Raw genomic sequence first — 10,771 nt, 5'->3', positions numbered from 1 at the left:
CACAGGGAGTGAGTATGAACTGATATAGTTCTTATGTATGTATATAGACGTCGCATCACCTCTTCCTCTCCGTCGGCGTGGGCACGATGGTGCTTGACTATGTCGCCAAGCCGTGCAGCTGATGTGCGGGCAGCGCTAGCAGCTGGGAGCCGAGGAGAAGCGGCACGCCCCATTATCAGCGGGTGGGTTGGGGCGTCTGCCCACGCCTGCGGCGCTCACTCGGTAGCCGGCGCGGCACCATCACTGGGGTGGCACCTGCATTAGCATGGGCTCGCCGAGACGCATTGGAGCGACGCGCTGCGGCGGCCGCCTGCGCAGCATGCCGCCGAGCCCGCACCTGCTCATTTCGCTGGGCTACTCGCTGGGCCCTTGCCACCGCCTTGGCACGCGAAATGGCCTCTTTCCTTTCGCGAACCTGCGCCTTCTTCTGCGCCCTGGTCTGCGCCTTTTCGTCTGTCGCTACCAAATCTACCCTCACTGGTGCAACCTCTCGGCGGGCAGGACCGAGGCCGGCCGAACCTGTCGCGTTCACGAGAGGTCGGTTTGCTGCAGCAGCCACCGTCTTGGACATCTGCCGACCCTGCTCTACCCCGATTGTTGCCGCTGATCGTTCTTCGTTGTACGCCAGCTGCACCTGCGACGCTGCACCCGTCGCCCCCGCAGTAGGCTTTGCCCCGGCAACTGCCTTCGTCTCCGCCGCCGTCTTGGCCTCGGCAGCCGCCTTGGCTTCCGCCGCCGCCTTGGCCTCGGCAGCCGCCCTGGCTTTCGCCGCCGCCTTGGCCTCTGCTGCCGCCTTCGCCTTCGCCTCTGCCACCGCCTCCGCCTTCGCCTCTGCTGCCGCCTCCGCCTCCGCTGCCGCCTTCGCCTCCGCCTCTGCCGCCGCCTTCGCCTCCGCCTCCGCCGCTGCCTTGGCTTCCGTCGCCGCCTTCGCCTTCGCCTTTGCCTTATCAACCGCCTTGGCTTCCGTTGCCGCCTTGGCCACGCCCGCCACCTTCGCCTCAGCCGCCGCCTTCGCCGCCGCCTTGGCTTTCGCCGCCCCCTTCGCCTCCGCCGCCGCCATCGCCCTCGCCTCCGCCTCTTCCGCTGCCTTCGCCGCCGCCTGCGCTGCCGCGTCGTCCGTCGCCGCAGCCACAGTCCGATGTAAAGCAAGCTTTGCGCTCAATGACTCTGCGGCAATGATCGAACCCTTGACCTCATCCTCCACACTCACGGCAATATTCGCAGCAGCTGTCGTGTCCGCTCTCGGCGCCGACACAGTCGAGAGAGGAGAGTGCCCTGCTTCAGTCAGCAACGTCGCGATGGTTCGGTGCCCAGCTTGCTCCGCGAACCGGAGTGCGGACTGGCCGTAGCGGTTGCGCCTGTTCACCTGTGTGGGGATTGGGCGGGGCAACATCGTGATGACGCAGAAAAGGGGCAACGGGTGGACTGGGCTGGGCGAGCAGTGACCAAGGACTGGCGTCCCGAGAGGAGAGCTTCAACCACCGCAGTGTGTCCCGCCTCGGCCGCCGTCATCAGAGCCGTAGAGCCGTCATCAAGGCAGAGGTATGGATCAGCTCCAGCCTCCAGGAGCGCAGCGACCTTCGAGGCGTCGCCGGACTTTGCAGCGTCATACAACAATTTTAAACGCACCTTTTCTCGATCGCGTTTTTGGTCTTCGCATTCCGATCGGAACAGGAAGGACTCATTACGAAGTTGCGCATGACTCATGCTCGAAACAGTCCTGAGGACGTAAGTCCCCCCTGTTGTATTGCACCCACCGGGGTAGGAAACGACCTGCTCACGCTCATCTCCAATCACCTGCCGCGCGTGGCGTCCAAGGCGCCATACCCCATGACCAGCATCGATGCACACACCTTCGTCCAAGAGCCTCTTCGTGCGGGCAAGTCCGAAGGTAGCCGCAATAGTACCTTCGCCTTGCACAAGGCCACTGCTCTTGATCTCCTCATACAGCTCCCGTGACGCGAAGTGGGCTTGGTCCAAGAGAAACGGCGTAGGCACGAAGGTCAAGCCTCCATGCTCGATAATCCCATCGACAGGAAAATCCCGCACACTCCGTTTTAACATCTTTTTATCAAAGTTTTTGCCTCCAAACTCCCTGCTAGCCTGGATCATCGGAACCAGACCCTTTGGCATTGGACAGCTTCCGGAAACCGGATATTTGTATCCTCCGTTTTCCGATACGAAGCCAACATGGTGCATCCCACGTTCCCGCATGGCCTCCACGATGGCGCAGCAATCAATTGGCTGGGTGAGGACTTCGTAGCTCGGCATGACAAGCACAAACGGTGTTTGGAGCCAGCCCGAGAGCGCGGAGAGAAGCTCTTGGCCGTAGTTGACCGAGCTGGCCTCCATCACTGTCTCGCCGGCGAAGGACGGGAGTTTGGCAAGTCGGAGCCCTTGTTTCGCTCTACCCACGCGATAAGACTCGCTACTGTTCTCGTCGCACTTGCAGATGAGCAGAAGCTTGGGGCACTTGGCAAGGGCGGGCGCATACCGGAGTAGTGAGGCAAGCATCACATCGGCAGCGTACTCTGGGACACTCCCGTCCGCGAGCAGTTTGAAGTGGTTTAACGTCAGCACCACGCTGAGCCGATCGCCGATTGATTGGCTGCCCATGGGTGCACGTGGGGCGCGAGGCCCGTTGGAACGCCGAGCCGAAACGAGAGCACGCGGAGACGCGCCCTCGACGAGGCTCGCCGCGACTACGCGCGAAGCGAGCCGAACGGGGGCGGGCAGGCCCGAAGTTGCGGCGAAGTGTTTTCTCGTTTTTCGAAATCGGGGGCTGTGGGGTAGACACGGCACCGGAGGCTTGGCCCGGGGGCGAAGTGAGGGGCGGCGAAATCTCGCTCGATGTCATCTCCCAGTTTTTCGAACAGTTCGCGGCCCCGAGCTTGCGGTGCAGCTCTGCGTGCACGGTGTCGCCGCCGCCCGCCGCTGGTGCGTAGTGCGAGGTCCGCAGCTGCAGTCCGCGCTTCCGCTCGAAGGGGTTGTCGCTGTCGTAGTCGCAGGCAAGCTTGTGGCCGCCGAACAGCTCGCCGACAGCATCGTCGCGACCGACGCCGCCGCCGAGGCGGGGGGGGCCGCGGTGACCACCGCCGCCCACGTCGTCCTCCGACGAGTCGGCGTCGGAGTCTGGGGGGGTGGGAGGGTCGGGGCGCACCCGCTCGCGGTCCTTGGCCGCCTTGCCGCCCGCTCCGCCGCCGTCGCCGCCGCCGCCACCGCCGCCCGGTGGGGGGTCTCCCCCGTCGGGCTGTGCGGCGGCCGGCGGGCTGGGCGGCTTGAGCCTCGAGCCGCTCGAGCCGCTTGCGAAGCACTCGTAGCTCCTCGGCCGAGTCCACAGGAGCGGGAGGCGCGGCTGGGGCCCCGTCGGTGCCCCCGCCAGCCCCCGAGGGAGGGGGCTCCGGCCTAGAGCCATCCTTTGCCTCGCTGCGGGCCGTACGTCTTGGTCAGCGTCGGAAGCGCGCTTTGGCGCGGATTTGCCCATATCGTTGGGCGCACGGAGGGAAGGAGAGGTGGGCTCCTGCCCGAGAAGGTCGCGGGACCTGCGCAGAGCTCGCTCTGCGTGATGCCGCTCGAGCTTGGGCGTGCACGCAAGAGGTCACGCGCAAGCAAGAGCAATTAACTGGGAAGTTCACAACTGAGCTTACCCAGAGAACGCCGTTCTCACCCAGATAGCTTGGGGGGGCGGATCTGCTCGTAGCCTGCCTCCTCGCCGCCGAGGCGATCGGCCTCCTCGCAGGTGAGGCAGAGCGCACACCCTGGTTGCGCATCGAGCCACTCTTTCGACTTGTGCTTGTTGTCAAGCGCCACAGCCGCCACCGCTTCTCGAGCGCGATCGCCATCGGGTTGCTCGCGTGTCTCCCCTTCCAGTGCGAGTACTGTACAGCTGCGACACGGCGCTCACGCCATTGAGCACGCGGTGGCTCTTCTTGCACGAGTCGAAGGGGCAGATGAGGACCACGGGGCTCGGGTGGTAGTCGGCGTTGCCCATCACCTTCTCCGTGAGGCCACGGCCCTCAAAATACTTGGCCAGGTACTCTGGCTCCGACCGCATGATGTCGCTCGATGCGGGCTTCCACGAGCCGGTCACGTAGCTGCGCGTCGAGGCCGTCACGCCGTAGATGGAGCTTTTAAGCTCGTCGAGCTTGGTGGTGGAGGCCTGCTCCTGCTTGCGCGTGCGCGGCTTGGACTTGGCCTTGAGCTTCTTGCCCACATCCACAGCGCAGATCTCGACCTCGACCGTGACCTCCGTCTCGTCCACAAGCAGCTGGCCCAGCCGCTCGATCTGAAAGTGCGCGGTGGACAGCGTGGGCTGGTCGCGGACCTTGAAGAAGAGCGCCTGCTTGCCGCTGAGCAGCACCTTGCCCTGCAGGCCGATCTTGACAGAGGTGGGAATCTCGAACGACTCGCGCAGGTACGGCTCGAGGCGGCCCCAATCCTCGGCCGTGACGATGGAGTCCACTCGCAGCTCCGGGGGGCAGCTTGCGAGCAGCGTCACGTCGAAGGTGTCCTCATCGATCGGGTCGTCCTGCTTGATCAGGAAGCGCCACTGGAGCAAGGCCGCCTTGGCGGTGGCCGCCGTCTGCACGCGGGCCGCCTTCTTTGCGGCCTTCTTCTGCTCCCGCTTGAGCTCGCGCCCCTCGCGATCATCGCGTTCGCGCTGCATGCGCTCCTCGCGCTCCGCCGAATCCTCCGAGGACGAGGAGGAGGAGGAAAGGCTGCGGTCGCGGCTGCGGCTGCGAGACCCATATAGAGCTGGCGGGAAGCGTCTATGCGCGCGCAGCGCGAAAAAGAAAAGAAAAACGGCTCGCGAATAGGCGAGATCGCCGCGAGATCGCGCGAGATAGAACGAGAGAGCTGGATTGATCTGGATCGCCCCAGATAGCACGTCAATCTGATGAAAAAAGCGTCCACACCAGGGATTCTCTCTCTCTCTCTCTCTCTCTCTCTCTCTCTCTCTCTCTCTCTCTCTCTCTCTCTCTCTCTCTCTCCTCTCTCTCTCTCTGACTCTCTCTCTCTCTCTCTCTCTCTCTCTCTCTCTCTCTCTCTCTCTCTCTCTCTCTCTCTGACTCTCTCTCTCTCCTCTCTCTCTCTGTCTCTCTCTCTCTCTCTCTCTCTCTCTCTCTCTCTCTCTCTCTCTCTGACTCTCTCTCTCTCCTCTCTCTCTCTGTCTCTCTCTCTCTCCTCTCTCTTTCTCTCTCTCCTCTCTCTTTCTCTCTCTCTCTCTCTCTCTCTCTCTCTAACTCTCTCTCTCCCCCCCCCCTCTCTCTCTCTCTCTCTCTCTCTCTCTCTCTGACTCTCTCTCTCTCCTCTCTCTCTCTCTCTGACTCTCTCTCTCTCCTCTCTCTCTTCTTTTTGATTTTTTGACCGCGCAAGATAAAAGGGTGGCTAAGGGCTCTGCTCGCAAGGCGCCCGCGTCGCAGACGCGGTACCATTGACAAATCTGCAATATACCCCCACACGAGCAAATAGCAAAATCCGAATACCGTGCACGAATCCGGCGATGTCGGACGCAAGCCTTCAGCTGGTGCCACATCCGTAAAATTGAAGCCAAGAACGTCCGCCAAATCCGTGCTCTTTCGGCGCAACTTGAGGGGAAGCCGCTGATCGAGCCCAGCGTGCCCGCGGCCGCCTCCCGCGCAACAGCGCCTCTGGGGAGACGACACGCTGCGGAATCGGATCGAGCCCATGGAGGAGGAGGACGCAGTCGGCGAATTGGAGGAGGAGGAGGAGGGCGCAGTCGACGAATGGGAGGAGGAGGGCGCAGTTGACATTGTCGTGTCTGACTCAGAGGAGGAGTTGGAGGTGCAGCCATGGGTGCTCCGGCAACCTAACCTGATCCAGAAGCTCGCCGACGTTGTCACTCAACGTGCGTCATGCGTGCTCGAGCTTGAGGGAGGAGCTCAGCTAACGCTTCGGCCAGCCCCCCAGCGCCGCCGCCCACCGCCACCCACAAAGCACCTGCTCTACTATCCCGTACCTGGCTGGCTGACGCTCACCCCCCCCGCTCCACTTTCCCCTGATCATGCCCGTGATAGCACCATCACTGTCGCCGTCCTGGTTTTGAACGTGGCAGCTAGACTCTAGGAACTCGGTAGTTGTGACCCCTCGTGAGTGAGGAGCAGGAGAGAGAGAGCTTTGTGGTGTTGGTGTGGTTGTCTCTCTATCTCCTCTTCTAGCTCTTAGCATGAGCTGCGCCCTGTGTCCGACCCCTTTTGCGCAGCAACACCTTAAACTTTCAGGCCCTCCAAATTCGGGTCGGAGCGTAGCGGAGTGGGCCCCGAGTTTGAAAAAGGGCGACGGACGCTTGCGTCCTAGCCTCCAACAACGCCTCCCCGGCGCAGAGGGGCCCCCGGAGGGATGCACAACCGCTCCCACGCCACGCCGCTCGCGGCGGTCCTATTCCCAGCTCCGCTGAGGGCCCACACGTTATTTCTAGGGCGGTAAATTCACGCCTAGGCATCCACAGATGGTCGCTATTGGCCACCTGCCTCCTTCATCTACACATGTCGTCGGCTCGGACGGAGCGCGGTTATTTTCTCAGTTACGATCTTCGAAAACCTGGCAGATGACATCGGAGCGAGATTCGAAGATCGAAGGATGGCCTTCTTCTTCAGCCTCCCGGCCGCCTTCTCGCCACCGGCCGCGCTCGGTGGCGCTCGGTGGTCCGCCGCCGGCCCCACCATGGCCGCTAGCGCTGCGGTCCCCTCCCAGTCCGCCACGACGCCCACCGCGGCGGTCACGACCGGAGATGCCTCCTACGATGCCCCGAGGCGGGGTTTCAGCTTCTCGCCGGAGAGCCAGATCAGTTCGCCAATCGCGACGCCCGAGAACAATCAGCACACCCCAGAGTACAACAGCTACTCGGCGCCGCAGCCCTCATCCCAGTACAATGGCTACGCCGACCCAGCGGCACACCGAGGCGGCCCGTACTCGCAGTCGCCCTCTCCGGCCCAGCGCGTCTCGGCCCAGCAGCGCGGCGTGCCGCCGACGCGGGGGGCGTACGATGCCAACAATTTCAACGGGCACTCCCAGCAGCGCGCCTCGCCCGGCCGCACCCCGGGTCGGCGGGACCACTCATACGACCCTCTGCCCGACCTGATGTACGAGCAGCAGCAGTACGAGCAGCAGCAGTACGAGCAGCAGCAGTACCCGCGATACGGCCAGCCTTCGCCGACGCATCAGCGGTACGCGGCGCGGTCGGGCATGCACAGGCGCGTGCCCCACATCCCCCCACCCCCCCTCCCCCCCCCTCCCAAGCGTCGCCTCCCCCTCTTCCGTCCTGCCCGCACGCCTCGACCTGCCCCTCTCCCCCTCCACAGGCGGGACAGCCCGTACAAGCACGACGGCAGGAATGCCGCCTACAGCTCCGGCTTCAACTACGGCCCAGAATCCTCCACGCCCCTCACCGCCCCCGAACTCGCCGGACGCGCGCCCCACCCCTCCGCCGCCGCCGGCTCCTACCCCTCCGCCGCCGCCGGCACCTACCCCTTCGGCGCCGGCGCCACCGGCGGCAGGGACGCACGCTTCGCGGCGCGCGGCGGCGGCGGGCGAGCGATAGGGGCGCGGCGCGCCGCACCGCTTGGCCGCGACGGCTTTGGGCCTGCGCCGTTTGAGACGTTTGGCGCGGGCCGGCGCGGGATGGGAAGCCGGGGCATGGTGGGAGGCGGGATGGGAGGCCGGGGCATGGTGGGAGGTGGGATGGGGATGGGGGTGGGAGGAGGCGGGATGGGCATGGCTGGCGGCATGCGGGGCGGGATGGGAGGACGGCCCGTGCGGCTGGGAGGGCGGCTGGGCAGGCCGGCGCCAGGCCGCTTTCTGGAGATCGAGACGGGGTACGACATGGGCGGTATGCGCTTCGGCGGCGGCGGGCGGGCGGGCGCCCCCTTTGGCGGCGGCATGTACGACGGGCGGCACCAGTGCGTTTCCCCGCCCTTACCCGTTACCCCTCCCTCTCCTCCCACCGCGCGAGCCCTGTGGCGGAGGTACGACGCCGCCTTCTTGCGCAGGTACGACGGCCGCAACGACCCGTACGGCTCCTCGTTCAACTACGGCCCCGACCGGTGGTGATGGAGGTGGAGACTGGAGTGGGGCGGGGGGGTCGCTCTCGCTCTCGCGGGGTCGCTGCGCTTGCGGATCGGGGGGGCGTGTGCCGCGCAGCACCAGCAGTAGCAGCTGGCAGCGACCCGACTCTGTGTGCATGATGGGGGTTGCAGTGAAGTCACTTGGTGTTTGTTATGTGTGCTTATTATGAAAAAGGACCTTCTCTGCAGACTTACCTAAAAAGAATTCTCGCTCCTTCATCCTGTGACGCTTTTCTAGCAAGGTGGCCTGGCAAGGCCGCCGGCTCCACCGTTGTCTCCAAATGCGCTCCATAGCGCTCGCCCTCCTCCATCTCGCAGCCTCGCTCGTCCAAATGCGCTCCATAGCGCTCGCCCTCCTCCCTCTCGCAGCCTCGCTCGCCGCGCCACGCGACCTCCGCTGCGCTCGAGAGTGCGCCGACTCACTCTTCTCCGACTTTCAGCTCTCCGATCCGATTGCCTCGGCCAGTCTGTCCCGCGAATGCTGGATCTGCCTCGGCGACCCGACGGCAGGCATCTTTCACGGCCAGATCCCAGCAAGCGCCACCACAGATCTGCTGCGGTTCAAGCTCGGCGTGGGCTACACCGAGGGCTGGTGCTCCGCCGGCACGCCCAGCGGCTGGGAGCCGGACGGCGAGGGCGGCTTCACTGGCTGCGAGGTGAAGCACGACTTCCCTGGTCTCAACTCGACCTCGCACATGTCGCACGCGTACGTCAAGGCCGAGATGGCCAAGCTGCCGCGCCTGCAGTACGAGGGCAAGGCATGGCGCGGCAACGAGCTCGGCTTCATCATCTCGAACGAGCTGTTCTGGCCGCGTGTGTCGCCGAGGACCGCCTCACTCGGCAGCACCCCGTCTCAGCACATGGTGATGCGGCCCATCGTTGAGCGCGTCTTTGGCAAGTGCGACGCCACCTGCACCAGCGCGCTGCAGACGAGCGCGCGCGACTGGGCTGCGGCACAAGACTCCATCAGCGTGCAGGAGGACGTCACTGCGTGGGTGCACACCGAGCTGGTGGCGCGTGCCTTTCCAAACAGGGCACTCCCGGTCCCCGCCGCCGACTTTGTGGCGCTGCAGTCCTCCATCGTGACCCTCTCCACCCTCACGCAACTGCTCTCGGACGATGTGACCCAACTCGTCGCCGGCGACACCTTCTCCAAGCTCTCGGCCACCTTTGACGCGTACAGGCCGCTCGTCGAGTCGGTGTACGGCGACGAGCTGCGCGACGCCGACTGCGCGCCAACCACCGACTGCGTCGACCTTGCCACCTCGCACCTCCTCGACCTACTCTTCTTTGCTGGCGGCCTCTCCGTCCCCTCTGGCCTGTCCACCGGACTGTGGGTGCTGCACGGCGACACCGCACCGTACGGAGAGGCTTTCCCGGCGCCCGGCTCGCTGCGCGCGCGCGACGACCCCGGCGCCTTCTTCTACGAGTCGATCCGCTTCTTCGCGCCCGTTGTCGGGCTACCCTGGTGGACGACGCCGCCCGCCCGCGCGGAGGACGACGCCGCGTCGCAGTACAATACCGCGGCTGGCGTGGCTGGCGTGCGTACCATCCTCAACCTGGCGCTGGCCAACAAGGACCCGAACGTGTGGGGGGAGGACGGGCACCTCTTCCGCGTCCGGCCGCACGCCGAATACGCCTCGCACTTTGTGGGCTTTGCTGACTTTGCGCTCGACGACGACGTGGCTGGCGGCAAGATGAACCGCGCGTGCCCCGCCAAGAGCCTCGCGCTGGCGATGGGGAAGGCTTTCTTCACGGCGTGGGAGCAGGAGGAGTGGTGCACCAAGGACAGCCCCGGCTACACCGAGGCGACGCCCTTTGTCGATCCGTTCACCCTCGTCCGCGGCGTCGTCGAGGGGCGCCGCTGCTCGCCCCGCTGGCCATGGGAGGAGTCCGAGTGCTGCCGCGGCACGTGCCGCCCCGAAATCATTATCCAAGGCCTCCCCTACGTGGAGTGGGCGTGCCGCGCGTGATGCGCTCGGGGCACCAACATTGCGGTTTGCCTGCACGCGCTGGCTCCGTCTGAACGATGCGCGCGCAGACTCTGTCCACTACAGCCGCAGCTCTGTCATGACGTACGTTATTGCATGCCACTTGCCCATACGCAGCCCAGTACCGTGTTGCTTAGCTTGGTCGCTGCTCGCCGTAACGAGAGTGAGCGTCTCTGCCCGGTTCCTGTCTGTTGGGAGAGAGTAGAGATTTTAGAAGCCAACCGCCGTCGCGAATGGCGTCGCCGAGTCGTATAAATAAATAAAACGCACGCTATCGAGGGGTGGGAGAAGGACAGGGTCCCCACCTGCACGAGCAGGATCTTGTGAGGACGATCAGGGTCTACCCCCACCGACGACTCGGAACGCGAATGTGACAGGACCATCGGGTCCTTCAGCCACCAAAGCGAGATCACCCGAGAGCAGCTGAGCCTGCCTCTGGCCTCGCCTCCCTCTCCTTCAGGCATTCGTGGCATCCTATGGGTCGTCCAGAGTATCGACCTCTGGCTTGTCAGCCGCCCCACCGAGGGCACCATGAAGTACAGCGATCGCCATCTCGCTGGCCTCTCCACAGGGCCCCCCGACCGCGTCGAACTCATCGGCGCGGGCTCTCTCGGCTACGGGACCGGCCCCAGCTTCGGCTGAGGGCTAACAAGTTGCTGCCCCGAGCCCAAATCACGAGTCGTCGATAATCGCCCC

General features: G+C 64.8%; 3 protein-coding genes across 3 annotated transcripts; 2 read left to right on the top strand and 1 right to left on the bottom strand.

Annotated features, from left to right (window-relative positions):
* Positions 1-474: 474 nt before the first annotated feature.
* On the bottom strand, positions 475-4,666 carry EMIHUDRAFT_107936 (hypothetical protein; the record flags this gene model as incomplete). Its single annotated transcript, XM_005756458.1, has 5 exons — positions 475-519; positions 635-1,358; positions 2,447-2,702; positions 2,803-3,323; positions 3,885-4,666. 5 exons carry the CDS (start codon positions 4,664-4,666, stop codon positions 475-477), a joined length of 2,328 nt encoding a protein of 775 aa, XP_005756515.1.
* Positions 4,667-6,600: 1,934 nt separating this feature from the next.
* EMIHUDRAFT_221516 (hypothetical protein) lies at positions 6,601-8,070 on the top strand (the record flags this gene model as incomplete). The annotated part of the gene is made up of 2 exons (XM_005756457.1): positions 6,601-7,103; positions 8,010-8,070. 2 exons carry the CDS (start codon positions 6,601-6,603, stop codon positions 8,068-8,070), a joined length of 564 nt encoding a protein of 187 aa, XP_005756514.1.
* A 265-nt stretch (positions 8,071-8,335) lies between these two features.
* EMIHUDRAFT_439289 (hypothetical protein) lies at positions 8,336-10,353 on the top strand. The gene has a single exon (XM_005756456.1). The coding sequence runs from the start codon at positions 8,366-8,368 to the stop codon at positions 10,055-10,057; it is 1,692 nt and encodes a 563-aa protein (XP_005756513.1). The 5' UTR covers positions 8,336-8,365; the 3' UTR covers positions 10,058-10,353.
* Positions 10,354-10,771: the final 418 nt, after the last annotated feature.

This window comes from Emiliania huxleyi (assembly GCF_000372725.1).
Source record: "Emiliania huxleyi CCMP1516 unplaced genomic scaffold EMIHUscaffold_97, whole genome shotgun sequence".
Taxonomy (NCBI): domain Eukaryota; phylum Haptophyta; order Isochrysidales; family Noelaerhabdaceae; genus Emiliania; species Emiliania huxleyi.
This window is presented reverse-complemented; position numbering and strand designations above follow the sequence as displayed.

Excerpts from the sequence above, each read along its gene's own strand:
- EMIHUDRAFT_439289 (XM_005756456.1), top strand. The coding sequence starts at position 8,366 with ATGCGCTCCATAGCGCTCGCCCTCCTCCATCTCGCAGCCTCGCTCGTC.